General features: G+C 38.8%; 2 protein-coding genes across 9 annotated transcripts in view; one reads left to right on the top strand and one right to left on the bottom strand.

The window, feature by feature from the left end:
* Positions 1 to 19680, bottom strand: part of Eip93F (Ecdysone-induced protein 93F) — an 86879-nt gene that overhangs the window by 7515 nt on the left and 59684 nt on the right. For 3 of the 7 annotated variants that reach the window (XM_066285729.1, XM_066285721.1, XM_066285775.1), the window contains 11 exons: positions 19475 to 19661; positions 18308 to 18515; positions 11785 to 12035; positions 11526 to 11729; positions 3616 to 3922; positions 3115 to 3273; positions 2810 to 3004; positions 2307 to 2757; positions 1816 to 2063; positions 828 to 1458; positions 196 to 472 (listed from right to left, as the gene is read on the bottom strand). In XM_066285729.1, the coding sequence (XP_066141826.1) occupies positions 196 to 472; positions 828 to 1458; positions 1816 to 2063; positions 2307 to 2757; positions 2810 to 3004; positions 3115 to 3273; positions 3616 to 3922; positions 11526 to 11729; positions 11785 to 12035; positions 18308 to 18515; positions 19475 to 19661 (3118 nt within the window). The remainder of the gene's footprint in view (positions 1 to 195; positions 473 to 827; positions 1459 to 1815; positions 2064 to 2306; positions 2758 to 2809; positions 3005 to 3114; positions 3274 to 3615; positions 3923 to 11525; positions 11730 to 11784; positions 12036 to 18307; positions 18516 to 19474; positions 19662 to 19680) is intronic. The other 4 variants (XM_066285748.1, XM_066285739.1, XM_066285767.1 and 1 more) reach the window with 4 other exon arrangements.
* The window catches only part of LOC136341131 (RCC1 domain-containing protein 1), a 30172-nt gene that overhangs the window by 9778 nt on the left and 714 nt on the right, over positions 1 to 19680 (top strand). The window lies entirely within an intron of this gene.

Genomic DNA, 19680 nt, shown 5'->3' with positions numbered 1-19680 from the left:
GTGCAGTGTTTTTATGACATAAAGACCTTTAAAATAAGATTTTCTATCGAATGCCACATTTTTTTGTATTATAACCTGAATCATTTATTTACAGGGTGGTATTTTTAAGGTTGTTGATCTGTTTTTTACTATAATTTTTATTAACTTTTTGGCCATCTGGAAATCAAGTGTTCATCATGAAATAAAATGTCTTACCTTTCGGGTAAGAGTTCGCGATATCGCACCAGCATCTCAGGTTTGAGATTTTCCGGCTTGACCAGGTCTTGTTTCAAGTAAATTCTCGGATGTTTCCGCTCTGGCTCGGCTGCGTCTTCGTCTCGACTTCGTTTCCGATCTGGCGTGGCCTCGGATGCCGTCGAGTCGTTAGACGTTTCTATACCGTGCGCGTGCGTTACATCCGAGTTCGTCTCTTTATTTGATTGCGGCGATAGTCGGTGTTTCGAATCTTCGTTTGAGTGAGAGTTGAGGCCACCTAAAAATGCTCTCATGTATTGCACTGTACAGAGAATGGAGATTTGATTGTCGTCGCAGAATAATATCTAGGCTAATACAAAAGACGGAACAAACCTGTGGCCGATTTTCATCAAAATTTTCTTCAACAACCATTTTTTATTATATGAGATATTTCACGAAGACAGCGAAATCTGGAGCCTGGACTATGTATTAATTGTTGAAAAAACAAATTTTAACTTTAAACTTTCAACTTTTAATAATTTTGACCCATTTCTAATGAAAAAAACTGAATAATTACGCATGCGAATGACGACAAAATTAATTGTAAAAAATATGTACTTTCCCAGTTTTGGTAACTGTTATGTTATACTTACCCGTTGAAAAATTCAAAGGGCTCGAACTCCTCCTGTACGATTCATCTCCCGAACTACTGGCATCTGTCAAATTAGGTTTAGACAGAGGCGTCAATCGACTGTTTCTGCAGAGCTGATCGAGCAAAGCTTTATTGGACATGTTTTCTGGCGCAGTGTTCTTTTCCTCCTTCGACGTCTTATCTTCCGATACCGGCACTCCTGACTCCAAACTGGACCGGATAATTCCATCCAAAAAAGATCCATTGGGCCCCGTTCCATCTAACAGCGATTCCGCCATTTGTCGGGTGCTTTTGACTAGCGACGTCACTCCGCTCTGCGGCGATGTCACCCCGCTCTGGCCTCCCAGTGTCCTCTCTCGTTCCTCTTGCAATTTCTGAATCATTTGGGAGGCGAAGAATTCACTATGTGACAAGAACGGAGCTGCCATGGGATTAGGAGGGAAACCTGGGTGGGACCAAAACGTGAAAGGTGGGGGATACGATCCGGGGGTCAAACTTGCGGCTGCGGGATTTATTCCCGCAGGGGTGTCGAATAGTGGCAGTTTCATACCGTTCGGTGACGAAGGGGGGAATTTTTGCTGAGGCGGTTTGATCACGTTTTGTTGTTGCTGCTGTTGTTGCTTTAGTTTTTCCTATAGAAAAATTGTTTTTGTTGCAATAAATTAATGACTAAATTACTAGCATAATTCTAATTTTAAACCCAGGTTTGGAAACACGTAATTTGAGAACCAAAACCAATACTGTTTGCAGTGCTGTAAATCAGCAAATTTGTAGATCGTTATTAAGTGACTGATTGCCCACAGCATAATATGCTTTTCAAAACCTATTGGGTGGTTTTAAAAGCCATGGGATCAGGAAAAAATTCCGATATTAAAGATATTTAAATTTTGAGGTTTGGAGTAAAAAATTTTCATTTTGCTGTTTCTTGTATTTTTGATTAGCTGCTGGTCAAGTTTGTTCATCAGTAAGAATAGATTTATTGTTCATACCTGTGCAATTTTAAGATCGTTCTGTTTAAGACTAGCAATCTTCTCATCCACAGGATTGGGCTTTGGGTCCCTCTTTCTGGGCCGCATCAAATGCCTCTCTTTCACTTTGTACTCAAGAGTAGAGTGGGGGACACCGTAATAGCTGCCGGCTCTGTGCACTGACATTTCCCCCCTTTGCACAGCTCTCACCGCCTCTACCAGGCTATCTCGGTCGTAATTTCGGTATTTGCCTCGTTTCGGTCTCGTACCTATACTCCAAACAATATTGATATAAACAAAAAACAAGTTGTTGGAATCAAATATATAGACATTTATAGATTTTAAAGAGGCAATTAGCCGAATGACGGAGAAAATGCAAAGCTCGAAAACCATCCAAATATGTTTATATGTCTACTATATTGCCAAATTATCTTTAATGTTTCAATGTTAATCTCAGATAATAAATTATTTACTTGGCTTGTTGTGGTTTTTATTTTTGTTGTCAAATCTACCTTTGCCTCCCGTAGGTTGTCCCCCGGAATTTTGAGGTTTCGGCTGTGATTGTTGCGCCTGTTGGTGATGTTGAAACTGTCGACTAGCCTCTTGTTGCGTCTTAATCACAGAAGGTAGTCCGCCCAACGGTGGCGTAAATCCTCCTCTTTTCATATCCAAATCCATGGCCATGGGCCTCCGCACCGTCGGATCTAGACTTTGTTGAAATTTCTGTGCGATGACGTCTTTGATGAGCAGACCCTTGCCCGGCAGAATCGGAGGCGAGTTCGAGTCGTTCGTCACCGGAGGTGACACTAAACGAGAGGAAGAGTCCAACGAGTTGCTCCTACTGAAGATGTCGCAACCGTTTCTACTCGTCGCGGACGTCGTCGGTCTGTAGGACGGAATTTTATGTATCACATTGGAGGGGGATTCAGCTGGCTCCGATTCAACTTCCGATGGCCTTTCCATCTGTGGATGAAATATTAGTTTGGTATTGTCAAAGAATTGGTGTACAACTTACCTTTGTAATAACCGAGTTGGAGGGACTGGGCCTGGGCAGCCTCTCACTATCACCGTTATTGTTCTGCATCTTGAGATGTTCTTCCACAATGAGCCGTTTCGCAAGCTCTGGAATGATGTGGTTTAATACTGAGCCGTCCGGCGGTTTTTGATTCGCCAGGAAGTTTTGGGAGGCAATGAGGGCCTGCAAATAAACCTACAGTAACGGTTTCATTTAGTAAGTGGCTCATCATCTACTGCATATTCCCAGCACCACAATTCTATGTGCGTTATTTAAACGGGGGTGCAATATTAAGAAATTCTTACATTTCGTACCTGGAGGTACTGAATAACCTCACTATGGTCGGCAGGCGGCGACCCCGTCTCTTGGCTCTCCTTGGCTTTTTGCAGGAAGAGTTTTATGGCATCCGGAGGGTGCTCCACACCTGACGGGAACCGAAGGATATCGGCCATGGTGAGCGGCGTCTAAAACTCCATAATTTTAGCTTTTGCTAAAAGAACTAATAGATGGATAGAACCCTTGGCAAGTTTACCTGGAAGATAAATTCCAAGAAAACAAGCCATTGATGTGTCTTTTTTTCACTATTTCGATGGAAATTATATTCTTCGCAAAGTCAAAAAAACATCGCTTTTTGCTAGCAATTTTTAGAATTTGTGAAAAGTGCTTAAAATCTGAATTTTTTATAATAGCATACAACGCGATTTTTTTGTATAATGATCTAGTCTCACGTTTTCGATTAAATTAAAAGGCTTTTGAAGTAGCTTGTCATTACCATTTTGGACAGCAACAAACTCATAGCAACTTACATGCAAAACCTTTTCGACCTCCTTCTCCTCCTCGGTGCCCGACAACTCCTTGTCGTCATCTAAAACCTCGTCCTCGTCCAGTTTCAGAGGAGTGGAATTGTTTAGATGCGATTCTCTCTCCCTTTCCAAAGCCAATTTATACACCTTGTTCCTGAGGGTAGAGCGGGGGATTCCGTAGATTACCGCCGCCCTTCTAGTGCCCAATTTTCCCGACTGGATATCCCTTAAGGCGGCTTGCAGCTCGTCCTCCGTGTAGGTTCGGCGGCCCGCAACAGCGGACATCCGGGGCTTGGCTCTAAAATCAGAACTGAAATTAAAAAAAAAAGGTGAGTGTGTTGAAATTGAGGCAGCATTTTTCGACTCTCAAAATGAAGAATCCCGAAAACCATTCAAGAGTCGTTTAGATGGAGGTAAAGCTGCATCTTTACAATATGAGAGGAGTACTTAACGTTTGTGATGTTTGAAAAGTCTGGATCATTTATGTGAAAATTGCCATTGTTTGCGATGACATCAAAATAATGTTTCCCATATACGAAGATTCGATTTTCAAATACGTATGTATCATCATCAACTTTTCCAGACCTTACTGTATACTCTCTTATAAATTATCATCATTAGGAGTCGAGGCGATGTTTCATCTTTGGGCAGCCATCCACTAGTTTTTTACAGTTTACAGGAGCTTAATTTTTGTGATCCAAAAAAAATATATTTTTTTTTCAATGCTCAATTTTTTTCCAGGTTCAATTTTGCATTCTGCATTTTAACATAAGTAGTACAGCCAGAGCCGGTTTCAGTTTCTTCATTGAATGCAGAGAAGCTCAACAAATGGGAGATGCGATCAATTTCGTTGTTGGCAGCCAATAAGAATGGAGTAAGTGACTAAGTCAATACAATATAATCTATAATCAATCAACGCATCATCACCAAATTTGACATCTTACCCTTTGTCATTGGTGTCAAATGATTGGTGGCTACACATCTGTTATCATATTTATAATTTTCTTAACAGTTTAGAAGGGAACAGGTCACACAAACAATGATAGTGCGCCCCAGAGGAATTGATATAATGATCTGTGAAAATTCTTTGGTATGTGGTGTGGCTATACCAAACCCCGAAACATCAAGATGTAAACATGTATGTATATCATAGAGCTCGGTATTTATAAGGCACAAGCTACAAAAATCTTGCATTGTGTTGGACGATGAACAAGAATTTTCAAGAACGTTTTATTCAAGTCGTGAAATTGTTAGTTAGGAATTATGGCGACCGATAATACTTCTCGCGGAGGCAAAATTCGCAATGTGGAACAAGGTCAAAGCGTTATTGCATTATCTTGATTCTTGGTATGAACAGATTGGCGCTGCCTGCATAAAACTTACGGAAAAATCAATGATTTATATTATTTTGTGGAACTGCAGATTTGAAATTGATCTTCTCTTGGTAATAGTGTGCTTATTTCCTATGAAAAATAGCTTTGCCCACGATGACTGGAATATTATGTAATTTCATCATTCCTTTAAAGTTAATGTTAACTTCAACCTAAATACATTATTGGCGACAAAGGGAACGGAGGCGGTCAGGTCTCACTTATGATTAAAAACAAATGTACACGGGGACCCGTCAACATGTGGCAGCATTGTTTGATTATATTGACAGTTTCTTTGTATTGACACGTCTGTCAACCTCGTATTTTTTCGGATAGAACAACTATATTGCCTTGGCATGTGAACACCGGATGTCGTCAATTTGTTTAAATTTTGATGTTGTTTATAAACATTTGTATTCACATTTTTTCTTTGCGTAGGTACCTAAGGCCAGGAAGCCAATCCTTACAACAACATACAAATTCCGCACAGTGCTAATAATACATATAAAAATATAACAATAACCAATAATGAATTAATTTCTTATCAGTGGAACAACACAAGCGATAGCTAGAGTTTACTAACCTACGATAATAAAAATGTCTCGGATAAGGCTAAACGTATGGGGGGAGTGTATACAACGTTTTGATAGCGTTTAATTCTTCTAACGATCAAATTTGACTTTTATATCTTTGGTTCAACTAGAGATAAGGTGCAATGTTTTAATCTTAATAATAAAAAAAAAGTTTAACCAAATTTTTAGCTTTTTTTTAACGGCATATGAGTAGAAAGCACAGCCTTCCTGGCCTTGGCAATGATGAATCATCCTCACCTTGAATCCTTGAAATCGTATAGTTTTATCGGTCACTGATACCAATCTTTGTTTGCTGGTTCACTGTATGCAAGCAAAGTCATTGCTGTTATATTTATTGAAACGCTAGAAATTTTATGGTTCTGTTTTACGGTGTATTTTTATTACCAATTTACCACAGTTAGCATCAAACAGGTGCTTAATTAGCGCTTGTGCATAGCGAAATTATGGTTCAGGCCTATTTTGCGAGAATTATCGACCTATCCGAAGATGCTTTTACTCGGAATATAACAGGTATAACACTTAATTTACATGTAACGTAAAAATACGCATTTTTATCAAACAATCTATAGAAACGCAACAAGTTAGAAAAAGTACCATGAAAGATAAGCGTAAAGGACACAAACTATTCGGGCTATCTGTCCAAAAAATCGGAGTTAGCTTCACTTAATCGCAAATCATAGTAAACTTTACAGCTTTCAAAATTATTTATTATTCACGGGCTCTAAAAATGCGATATGGCAGCACATCTGGAAATTGTTCCAGACAGACTTGTTTGGAGCGAACCAAAACATTTCTGGCGTGTTACCAAATCTGGCAGATTTTCCATTAAATATACACACGTGGCACGCACAGGAACTGAAAAAAGGCATATTTCGAGTTGTGTTTATACTGCTAACTCTAGAGTAGCAGAAATAGCAACCAATTGGGTAGGAAAGTATGGGGGTGGTGAACGATATGAACCTCCTCCATTAGTAAACTAAATAAATTACGATTCTCAACTTTCGTTTGGAGATAATTTGAGAGATATTAATATCTATAAGTTCTAATTATTTTTAAGTGCATTTTTGTTGCTTTAATAAAGTTTGGGGAGCATCGTTGTTTTCTTGAGGTAGTGGTGCAGCACGTTCAAATGAACAAATTTTTCTCTCGTTAGGTTTCGTGGATTCTTCAAGATCTACTGGAGTGTTAAATTTTTCCTTTTTTTGGTTCAGTAATTAGAATTTAAAACATAGAGTGTTTGATAGGGTCGAGAAGATTGAAATCTTACCATGTAAATTTGTATAGTATGTTGAATTAAATTCAATTGTTCGTAACCACTAGCCATAATCAGGAAGATGATAACCAGAAGTGTTGAAAATATTCTTCAAAGCTTATAGAAATCTAAGGTTTTTTCTAAATCATTCAAGATCTCTCTAAGTTCGTGTTCGAAATTTCTAGAGTATTTCAATGTTTCATATGGCAGTAGATTTCCACAGATCAATCACGTTGACGTCGCTTCCTGTGTTGATGTTTCGACGCATTTTATTCAACAATCTAAAATTTTCAAATGCCCAAGACTTCTCCATCTTCATTACAAGTTAATGGCAATTCATCAGAGCTATTAGTTTGTTGGCTGTTAATGCTACGACTATTGTACCTTCTGAAACATTTTCCTCTTTATTGCCACCTATTAAATATCCATCAACAGCTAAGTAGATTATTCATAACCAACTCTATGTGCATTTTCAAACATTTTAATGTCCATAACTTAGCGGCAGCTGTGAAGTTGCAGATTAATAACCCTTAATCTCGATTGATTTATCATCGCCGCTAAAAGCACCAGAAGAGGTGTAATTAGTAACATGGATAAAATCGGGCATCTCAAGGGCGACCACAGAAATCCACACTTCTCGAAAGGATGTTGAGTTGAGCTTTATTCGGTTTTTATTTCTCATACCTACTTATTAACGTTCACGTTCATAGAGCTGCACCACGGTCGTTTATTGGCCGCACCTCAGTCCACGTCTTTGTTCGGCAGATTTAAATCTTATTTTGACTTTAACGGCCCCATTGTGAGTATGTGTGTGCCCAGATTTTGCCACCAATACCCCCCATAGGTGTTCGAAACATTGAAAACCCATTTCTCTCTAGGATATGAAAATCTAAACATTTTTCACGTATGCACAATATCATTTACATAAAGCGTAATTTTCCTTATGCAAATGCGAGTGTCATATATTTATAGGTCTTTAAAACCTGGCGCATATATGCACACATTCAAGTTTGCCACCGTCCTTTTCGCGTTCTCTTTTCTCGCATTCAACTTGACCTGGATTTTTGCTGGCATGAAATCTTCATCTCTAGTTTATGTATTTATTTAGTGCCATTAAGTTTGAAATATCGCCTGCGATGATTAATATGAATATGGTAACTGAACCAATCTGCCAATACATAACAGAATCTTAAATTGCTCATTTAACATTATCATCAATGGAACTTCCGTTGGATTTTTACACATTCTGCCGCTACGCAAACATCGGTTGGCACCATTTTTATGCACTTCAGACATAAAAAGCGAAAATTCCGAGAAAGCAAATAAATTGAGTAAAGACGCGCACAAATAATGTACACAGTGATAAGGGAAAGTTTTTGACCGATAAATTAAGGATTATTCCCAAGAAAGAAGACGTTTTTTTAGCAGTTCAACATGTTTTCATGGCTTGTTATTGACCCTTTTCAGATTAAGAGCACCCCGAGACAGTTCGTTTAACTCTGATGGGAGCTGTTTTTTTTTGTTCCAAGACGAGAGAAACAATGGTTTATTTCATAGTGTTTTGTCACCACTTGATAGAAATTTGTTTAATTGCGCCCTACAGACCAGTGAATGTATTGTACATACATATGTAGGAATTCTCGGAAATTATTTTGTGTCCAATTTGGACATTGTCGGACGGAAAATTTGTACAATTGAAAGCATGAAAGTTAGACTAATTAAAGAAGCAGGAACTATAGGGGAAAGAACACTGGATTAGAGAAAAAAATTCCAAAGGCAATGAATAGCAATCGGTAAATGATCAAAAAGGTAATTTTTAAGAATTCACTTTTAAATCAATTTAGTCAATTGGGCTCTTGGAGCTTCTTTTAAACATTCACTTCGCTGGAAAAACAAACTACACCGTTTTTTCCGAGAGGGATCCAGCGCAACAAAACTGGACGTCGAAACTACCGCCGAACGAAGGAAGCATCTAATGGGCCGTGGGTATATTGTGCCCATGTAAAACCACGGTTCCTAGCAAGCTACTCGGGCACGTCTCTCAAGCGTAGATATGCGTGTCTTAAAACGTGAAAAACCATTATTGATCGATACAGAACAGAGGAAGTACTGAGGCACCAGCCCGCCAATCAACGTCCCAATGGCAAGACTAGAGAAAGTCTACAGAAAGAGCTCTCCATTCAGCAGTGCACAAAATATAGAAGACGTATTTAGACAAAGAGATGATGCTAGCTGTCTTGAACATAGAAGAAACATTCGATAAGGAAAGAGCCGGCAGCATTTACGATGCTCTTATGGTGTAGAATCCCCACCTCAGTTTGCGAGATGGGTAAATTTTGGGAGACAACCAAAAGGAAATCCGGAATCATCTCCGGCTGGATGGTTTTGTGGAGAGGCTTCAGATCGCGAGGGATTCAGCGTGCAATCGTGCGCTGACGATAAATTAGCGATGAAGCCGGGCCGATATGCGACCGAATGCAAATTGCTTGTAGGACGATATAGCACTAATGGTGTATTGAGACAGGAATGTCTGTCAATTCTGATAGGACAAATCTAGTTTCTTTCAAGAAAATAAATACGAACCCAATATTCAATTAACCTTCACTGTGCCGGACATCCCTACTACTGAAACTAATGACTGGGTACTTTGGGGTGACAATAATCTGACCTGGAAAACCAACGTGGAAAAAACCATTTCTCATATATACCTTATAGAAATTGTGAAATTATTTATTAGAAAAGGAGAAATTCGTTTTTCGTTATCGTGATAATTACCCAAGTATACAAGACACAAGTGCATCCTTTTAAAACAGCATCCAAACGGAAGCCGTATCTAAACAGACGAATCACAAATTGGCATTAATTATACATTTAAAATATATACCAGAAGCCTGCAATTTCTTTAGAATTTAAATCGACGCAATGTGACGGGAAGTAAAAGCACCACCTCGATTGGGATTTAAAAGTAAGTGTATTTCTGGTCGATCTAGATACCGAAATAATTTGCAAACATTAAAGTGGATTATGTTTGCTAATGAAGACGTTCTTCATGAAACTAGCGCTTCCATTCAATAAAGCTGTAGCCCGTAATGTTCCCGTCAATTTCCCTTTTGAACAAAACCCATCAAGCTCAGCAAAGCTAATCTCGTCGTATACAGTATTACCTATGATATCACAGACATATGACAAACGGCTGGGAGATAGATAACGGATTCCAAAACCGCATTGAATTGAACTGATCTCATAATGATTTCTCTGCTTTACAAAAAGCTCTTGACAGAGAAGAATTATTGTTCAGTTAATTTTTATTACATTGTAAAACATTAGACCTCAGAGAGTCCCTTCAGGCTCGGAGACAATCACCGAATTCATATGAAAAGGGCGTAATAACAGTAAGAGAGAATAACACATTTTCCCTTTATAATATTCGGTGTATGTGCTAAAATAAGTCGTAAAAATCCCATTTCCAGAAAATGGAGTCATATCGTCTTGATATTTCGCATTTATTGCCCCATTTATCTAGAATCTTTCCAGGGTAATACGAAAATGAACCAGCGTGAACACGAACGAAATATTTGTCACAAACGGTTATGGCTTTAAGTGCTCCATTACGTGATTTTTGTTGCAAAAATAGTGCCAAAGTCTGGAGGACACGTTATTTCAAATATTTCACATTTTTACGATCGCCTTCTTTGTCTGCGGATTTATCCCAGTTGGGGATGCAATTTGACCTAAATAAGACTTTATGATGGCGAAAGTCAGACCGTTGTGATTCGGCATGTTCTTATTTCGCGTGACGAGCAACAGCATACAATTGTGACATTTAGGAAAGCTTTCATTAGAACTTCCAAAAATCAGTGCGATATCCGGTGGATAAAATGCATTTTTTTTCTGGTTTTCAACAGCTTTCCGTCGAGCTAGGCGCACTCGTCGAAATGATTACTATTTTTTATTAATTATGCCGGACTAGCGCTAGTATGCCTCATGCTCACCGAACGTTGAATTGTGGAGATCTGGGTAAAAACCATTCCACAATGTGTTGATCACATTGGGGAATATAGTAGGAAGCTCTCCACAGAGTGAATATATCCAATCGTCAAACACCTGATCAATTTTCTGCCGGTCTGAACCCCAAGTCGACTACACGATGACCCTTCAGTGCCCAAATTTAGATCAGGGCCCCCGTAGAAATGATTCCAACGGAAGACACTTACCAATCCGTCCCCCAGTGGCTGGACTCTCCCAACCGACGAAGTCACAACAGAGAGATGTCGAAGGAGATGCGTCATGCCCCGGCGCAGTCGGCATCTCCAGCGACAAAATGACGTCTTAAGGGTACTAATACATGGCAGCCTTCCGTTCAAAAAAATAGGACTAATTTTAGTGGAATATCAACAATTGTTTACTAAATCATGTCCTTCTCGATCATTAAGCTTTAGCTCACTTATGTCCTACTCCCGTAAGGAAATGATTGCTGTCAAATTAACTTTATTTGTGACAGCAACGTGATTCTTATGGAAGGACTCAAGTGAGTTGAAGCTGAAGTTGAGCATAGCTTAACCCTTACTTGTACAGTCGGATCTGCATCCGGCAAATCTTTGCAAGCTCTTAGGTTAGATGGGAAGATTCGGACAACTGACGTAATGGATGTCATCCAGTATGCGATAATCTCTTTCGCCTTGTTTTGGACCCTCTCACCTGAATATTTGCTTGGCCTCCAATGTCGGCAACCTAATATTATTAGCGACATTCGTCTTGGGTTCCGGCGAACTGTTGGACGCGTTACTGGACCCCTTACTCAAGTCAAGAGGCTGTTCTCCTCCGCCATTGTTTTTATCAACTTCGGCAACGGCGGGAGGTGCTGTTGTCGCTTGGAACTGACGCGCCACGTTGGCAAAGTACCTGCAGAGTGAAATAAGTGTGAATATCAATATTTTTGATTATGTGACGAACGCACCAATTCGAATTCAGCATATTGGGCGTGAAGAAGGGAAGAGGGGGCGCTCCGGAAACCCCGGGAGGAGTGCCTCCTGTGAGCGCCGCCACTGCGAAAGCCACGTCGACCGAGGTCATGTTGGGCGGCAGACCGGCGAGTTGGGCGGGTATTCTAGGCGGCGGTGGCGTTGGTGACGATAAAGATCGGCCGTCCGCTTCGTCTCCACTACGTCCGCCACTGTCTGAAGAATCCGAGTCCGATGGGCGGGGACTCTGAAACAAAAATCTACATTGCACGATACGCCACTGACAACACCCAACAGGCAATGGTAAAATACTAATTTTAGACAGCGTGCATTCACGGAACCCAAAACCCGTGAATTTTCAACAACATCACGCAAATAGAAAAAAACTAAATACCGGTTATATCTATAATAGGCTCGCCGTGGCCTCTATTCAACAGTACCGAAATCAGCGTGCTTAAAACCCGAAACCGTTCTTAAATTACGCCGATCAACACGGCAAATTATTTAGGCGTAAATGGCCTAGTTAGATGATTATCTAAAACTAAATCGTCATTAGTGTGGGTCTGAAAGAGGCGCGGGAGTTCTGACATCGCATTTGGTTCTGAGGTTTTTTGCATTTTGGTTCTGCACGTTCGGTTCCGGCGACGTTGTACTTAAAAAGCTACGCTGCTTTATTTCAGGGACCTAACAGGGTTAAATTTAAAGCAAACATATTACTCTCCGAATAAATATTTGGTAACAAAAATACATTTCGTCAAAGATATGGCTAAGCATCGCATACTGAGTGACGTGGTACCCAAAGCCATTACATAGCATCGGTTACAAATCGACTCTTTTGGAGTTTGCTCTAATAAATGAATTTTTAAAACAGAAATTAATTTTCATAGAATCAACCTACACAATCAGACTGTAAGCTCGTAACGTATTACAAAATAACTGTGGATGTTCAAATGCACAAAAGCACAAATCATTTAAGAGATCAATTGAAGAACATTTCTATAAATTTACACATTTCTCAGATCAATTGAAGAAATCTCGTTTATTAATGGAATTATTGACATTTTTTAAATGAAATTTCTTCAAACTGTTGCGTCTCCGCTGAATAATAAAATCGAATCTAACGTTGACACTGCATTAAAATCTTCGAATCTAGGACTATAATCTAAAATCTGCAGTAATTCGAACGAGGTTATGCCCTAGGCACCAATATCGACAAATATTAAGTTACGATATGCACTTTTTGTAATGAACTTGGCACTTCTATATGTAAGACATAAGGCTAACGGCAATAATAATAATTAATTTGCAATAATTACTATAATATTATTATTTTCATTACGATCGATCTAATGCATATGCAATATCGATGATGAATGGGTGTGCATTGGTATTGTTGATTAGCGTTAAAAGAGGTCGTTCGTTAATATATGGAGTTCAGGGATGCAACGTAAACTAAATGAACAAATAAAATTATCTATTATTTCAAATAGTCCTGTTTGTGCTGGTTCAATTTTCTAGTTCGAAACTTTTTGGAAAAATTCGTGCTTTGAACTTGATAACTTTTCTACCTCTGTCATATCGAATGACAGGGGTCGTGACAAATGACTGTCAGGTTTGAGTGACATTGTTTTTTCCGAAATTTTTTACGTAGATATTTCCAAACATATCAATTTTTTATTTGTCCCTTAGTTCCTTCCATTTCAAAGTTTCAAAATGTGCGCGCAACCTCACTGAACTTACCATATTTTCAAAAGGGTAACACTTGCGATACCAAATTTATGACATTTCGCATTTGCAATATAAAAAATCCAACATTATTTTGGCGTGATCTAGAAGGTATTGCTAATAATGCACGTCATCAAGTATGCGACGTTGATGTAAGACTTCTTCTTAGAAAACACCTCATCATATAAACTAAAATTTTTTCCAAATGGCGGTAATTAAATTTATGATAATTAAATCCTAATACAACTTTTCAATTATGTTCGATTGGAAATTAGCATCAGATTAGACCGGCCCCTAAATGTCAAGGTGAGCATTATTTTCAGCCATTTCCAATTGGCCATTTCCTAATGGTTTTTTAAACAACCATTTGATGTAGGTACGAGATAATTACTATTCGCGCCGACGGGGCCTTGGCCAATATTTTCAGATGTGACCCCTACACTATTCGCGAATATAATTTACAATTCAAATGTTTAATAATAATAAATGATGGTTGAGCAACGAAAAAAAATCTTTTTGGAAATTTAAAGCTATACAAAAACAATTATTGAAGTTTAAGGTTTGTGCTTTTGGCCAACCCGAAGCAATTATAAGAGCAATTAGAGCTTAACGGTGATTGCGAAACTTCTAAGCTCGCATGTGGACAAGACCTTGTTTCTTATTCGTCTAAACACAATTAGCTGACTGTCCGATTAATCATATATAATTTATTGATATCCTGGGGATTCGAAGGATTACTAAACGGACAGGCGAAACTTATTTCAACAAAGGAACCATTTATCTTCCATTTGCAAGATCAAAGAACCCTTAAATAACTATTTTTGATTCGATATAAATACTGCATTCTTTGTCATAGAAGACAACACCCACAAAATGCCGCCCAATAAAATTGTAGGAACCGGGTACTATTTCGGCAGTGGGTACGACTGTAATCGGATAGTTTCTATGTCGGCCATTAGAATCCGTGGACGGCCAATGAATGGCCTGACCTTCGGTTCAACTTAGTCACTATGGCAGACAATAGAAATATTTTCAGTAACAGTACGACCTGATTTAAAATTCAAATAAGATTTTTATTCTAATTAGTGTACGTACGTTGTTATACCAGTTTTTTGTTTTATTTGGCGAACAAAGAAAATGCGATACCTATTAGATAAGCTGCGCCGAAGGTTTTTTTAGTTGTAGTACGTTATTTCACGCGGAAGTGTCATTCAAAAAAATTTTTTCAAGAACACAGTGGTCATTCAGCTGTTCAGTTGCGCTGCATAAAAATAAAAAATGATATTTACGGTTCAAATTTACAACAACCACATTTTTAGCTTCCCACGCCTACAATTCATATATGATCAATGCAGTTAAATCAATATTTTCAACACGGGCTGACAATTTACAATCTCCTGCTCCTTTTGTTTATCAGGTGAAACAAATGGTACTAATTGTAACTTATTTGCTGCATTACACAATGGGTTATTAGTTATTGGAAAATACGCGCGTAGGTTCAAAGGCGTATCAATAGTTATTTCAGTAAAGAGCTCTTTCAGTAGATACACATCTTGGAAAAATTGAATGATGTGCCATAACATGTAGCAGCTTCTTCTGAGCGTCGAAAAACTTCTGCTGCTGGCCCTCACAGATTGGATTAGAATATCTATTTACAAATTACTTCTCAATGCCGCATTTAATATTGTTGTTAAGATCTTAAGTACATTTGCTGCCACATACCCATTTTCGCAAAATTAATAATTCTGTGGTGACATTTTTTTAAGCTTCGCGTAACACACTCACACTACCTCCCATAGATGGAACTGTGCCGGACTGCCACCCTAAAGTTCTTACGGCACCTTAAAACATAATCCTGGATTTAAGGTGCCTCTTTCGTCACGCTTAAGGCTCAAATCAACGACATTACTGACCCATCTGTTTAAACAAATCCATTTCCGTGGAGCCAACAAATCTGGTAACATTTAAGCAGAGCAATCAATCAACGCTCAAACTGACCGGCCCCAATTCAAAAACGGAAACCGTGTGATTTTAATCGGTCGGTCCGAATCTCGAGCGGCAAATCGGCATCGACATTATGGCGCGTATTCCAGATACGGCCTAAACACATATACATGCTTTATGAACTTTACCAGCTTTATGGAAATCAATTTCGCAGCGTGCGACATAAATGCGACCATTAAAATGGCATCGGGCCGCGACGGAATCGGGGCCCCTGTATATAATAAGTGGTTTATTCCTATTTTCCAGCAAATAGGTTTGACGCCCATTTCCACGCTTTGTTGACATTAGTCTCGAAAAATAATATATCGTCGTTGACCAAAAAGGACTGGGGAGCGTGTGTATGTTTTGGATTTTACCGGCTATATAGGGAGGCACAATTATGTTCAACTTCGGGACGTTGTCCACATCTGGCAGAAGTAACAGTTGTGGAACTTTAAAAGTCACAACCAAAAGTGGCAAATTAGTTCCCATTTAACTTACTATTTTAAAGATGTAGAATATGGTTCAACAAAAATCCTAAGAGTTTCACAGTTGTTGAGTCTGCTGAACGCGGCCTCTGTATATGCAATAGGAAAAAAACTAAGCCGTAACAAAAAATTTTACTTCTTCCATTCTCCAAATCAAGGTAAAAATTTGGAGGACAATTAAAGACCCAGCTCCTTTTTGATCCAACCAATCAAAACTGCATTGGGCGTACACTCTGTAAGCAATGAGCAGACCTTCTAAGGTCAATTTAGCTATCATTGCCAGAACTAACAAAGCGAGGTATGTCCACGTTACCCGAAATTCCTGATTAATTCCCGCTAGAAAAGTCGGAAATTATCGATGTTCAGATTCGTAGTAGGACCCAGAGGCAATTTAACCTTCATTTCCAGATATGACCGTATCAAATTCAGATTGCTTACAATTCCAAGTTATGTATTTGTAGTTATATAAAGTTGGTCAATATTAAAATTAAGCTTCCAGACCTCCTACAGTTCGCGTTTTCTCACAGTAAGGGTCGCACTTCGTTCCTCAGCAAGGTTTTAGAGTAGCATAGCACTTTCGGCTATTACAGCCGATTTGATTATATTCCTAAAATTTAATTAAATTTAAGCCACCCTTAAATTATACGTTCGACTCTGGACAGAATATGGAAGGAGATGTAGCAATTTGGAAGTAATAATTTTTTAAATTCGATTAACTCCAGGGGCGCGTTCACCGTTTTGTATGGTCAAAGCATAATTTGCCGGGTGTTCTCTGTTGCTCGATAAAGTAAATAGGGAATAAACATTGTAAACGACTCGACCTACTCGGCGAACGCACTCTGCATGCGCTCGAGAACGATTATGAACGCTAAGTTTAAATGTAATATTTCGTCATGAGTTTTAAAAAAGCATGATTTTTTTCCTAAAACTGCTTTATCTATACCTACATTTGAGCCAGACTCGACGTTGGAGGTGGCTTCGGTGTGTCGGCGTCGTAATCGTAACAGAACTTGATATCCCGATTTACGTACATATATTATTCAAATTTGAGGAGGTTTAGGAGTTTCAGATTTTAGCATTACCTTTAATTTTCATTATTTTATTACGGTTATGTTGTAATTTATTAAACATCTGCTTATAAAATATGATAAATATTACCCTCCGTTTCATGTTTGACCTCTCTTCACAGATCAAAACATGCTTATTTGTCATGTGCCGTCGAAGACTTATTTTATTGAACGTAGACGCTATGCTGCGATTTTGCTACGAGCTGCGAAAATAAAACTGGCTTATGTTCAACGGTTGCTCAGTTGGGGTGGCTGAGCACCAACTTCTCATCCGACAGCGTATATAAATGAGAATGAAATGTATGGTTTTCACCTATCAGTGCCAAAGCCAACGCCAAATCTGAATTCGACGTGAACGCGATAAATCTAACTTTACTCTCTCCGTTTGCTCGTTGATAAAACAGCACATTGGCTGCATATTGGCAAAGAACTTTTAAGTTTGTGCGTCTAGCATCCGGAAACCGGCAAGATTGTATAATATACTTCAAGTGATATGTTTTGATAGCAATTTACATAAATATCTGAACAAAGAACTCTAACGGCGTTCCGCCAATTTCGCGACCCGAATATTGGTACCGGTGGTACCGACAAATTCTTGAAATCTTCAAGATAGGAGCCGTCGGAATTGGAACCACCGTTATTTTGGTAATTGTCCGTCTAGTGCCTAGGAAGTGGAACATGGGTTTAGTCTAAAAACAAACGCTTATTAATTCTCTCGCTCGAACAACATTAGAGGAAGTCAAAAAACAGTTATTAAATTAAGTTTAATGGTGCAGCGATTTATAGAGTAAACCTTCGGTTCATCGGTAATCGCGTTGATGGGCATTGTCCGCCGACGACGCTCAGTTGTATAACGCTGACCGTAAACAATCCACAAAAGCCCGGGCATAATGGGCCATTAGACATTATGCTAATAAGTGATAAAACAGCGCTTATACAACATAATAAAAGGTTGGGGCCGGCGCTGAACACCTCGTATATGCCACTGAACCAGATACATCATAAACTTGATATTCGAGCGTGATAGGCGGCCCACGAGTGAACGTTAGTTGTTAGTAGCCGCTGCAAATCTAGATCGACAAACTAGCGGCTCTTTTACGGCAGATACTGATGGCTGCATTTGAAATTATGACCCAAAGAAGTTAATGCCGCTGCTGCTGTTCCATGTATCTCCTGATATCGGGACTTGTTCGCATTTATTTTATGGACGAGAGGCCGTTTTAGTGCCATCAATCTTCTGCTTTTTCCTCGCTTACCAGTTCCCCGTGATGCGCTGCGTGTTCACTATCCAGCTTGCCGTCTCCGTCTGCGCAGAAGACGCACTTGCTCTGCGGCGTCCAGTCGAGCTGCGCAGCGTCTGCGTCGTTCTGAGTGGCGCCTTCGGCGCCTACGCCACCGGCCTCCGGCGACGTTGCTTTGGCTTCTTCTTCCTCGTCTGTGTCTTTCACTGCAGACTTCCGAACACTACAAAGATAACAATATGTTGAACAAAAACAAACAATAATATTGCGCAAAGAGTCTGGTTTTGTGTGGCACTACTTTACTAAAAAAGGATCAATTTTGTTTGGTTGGGCACAAAAGAATTTATTTTGTCTGGTTTCAGGAGCAATAATTAATTATCGTTGTGTTATCAATAAAAAAACGTGTTTTTTTTCTAATGGATTACATGTAAAAGAGAACACATGCGAACATATTTAAATAATCAATGAACATGAAAAATGTAATCATACTTCATGACTGACTCATAGGTAATTGAGTAGTGCCAGATTTTTAACACATGATTTACATAAAGCATTAAAAAATGTTTACTAACTAGATATTAAGTTATTTTGGTTCAGTACTGTCTATAATTTCAGCAGTTTTTGAGATTTCTACGTGAAAACAAAAGCGATATTTCAGAGTTATTACAACAAACAATATATATAAAATCACATTTATCGTTTCAAATCGAGCCTCAACGATTCAAAAAATACCCAAACTGTAATACAAACACGTACTCCTTTTTACTATAGTTCAAACTTAATATTGAAAAAAATCTGAAGTTCGTAGAAAATAAATTTATCTTCCATTGTTTCAATTCCGCATTCAAACGCTGAAAAAAGGCCAAAGTAAAACGCTTAGTTTCATAATGAAGCTTTTTATACTTTAACAAACTTTGGAATTAAAATTTACAAATTTGGGATAATACCGAGTTTTTATTTGTGCATAGATGTACGAGTTTTTCTCTTTTCCTAATCGGGAGAACTTAAAGCAAGAGTCTCAAAATTGCCGGTCATACAGGTAAAATTTAGAAAAATAACTGAAATTTTATCGCTCTGTTTGTTGAAAACTAAAAATGGTTTTCTTTAAACTGCTGCAAAAGATCTAGACACACTGTATAAAAATGGTTTGAAACATTCAGTTAACACAAATATTTTCCGTACCTCTTTGGGCTGCCAACTGGCTGATTGTTCTCCTTCTGAGAACGTTGAAAACAGTCTTCCTCTGACAATAAATTGTTTGTACGTTTTATGTTGTTGTTCAGTGGTTGCAAATAACTTCTTGACATGGATTCTTGGTAAATTTTCCATTTCCTTCGACCCATCAACTCCTCAGCGATGCGTTCCAACCCTGAAAAGGAAATAAATAT

This window comes from Euwallacea fornicatus, chromosome 1 (genome assembly GCF_040115645.1).
Source record: "Euwallacea fornicatus isolate EFF26 chromosome 1, ASM4011564v1, whole genome shotgun sequence".
Classification (NCBI taxonomy): Eukaryota; Metazoa; Arthropoda; class Insecta; order Coleoptera; family Curculionidae; genus Euwallacea; species Euwallacea fornicatus.
Note: the sequence above shows the minus strand (reverse complement) of the source record. Positions and strands in the feature narration are given on the sequence as shown.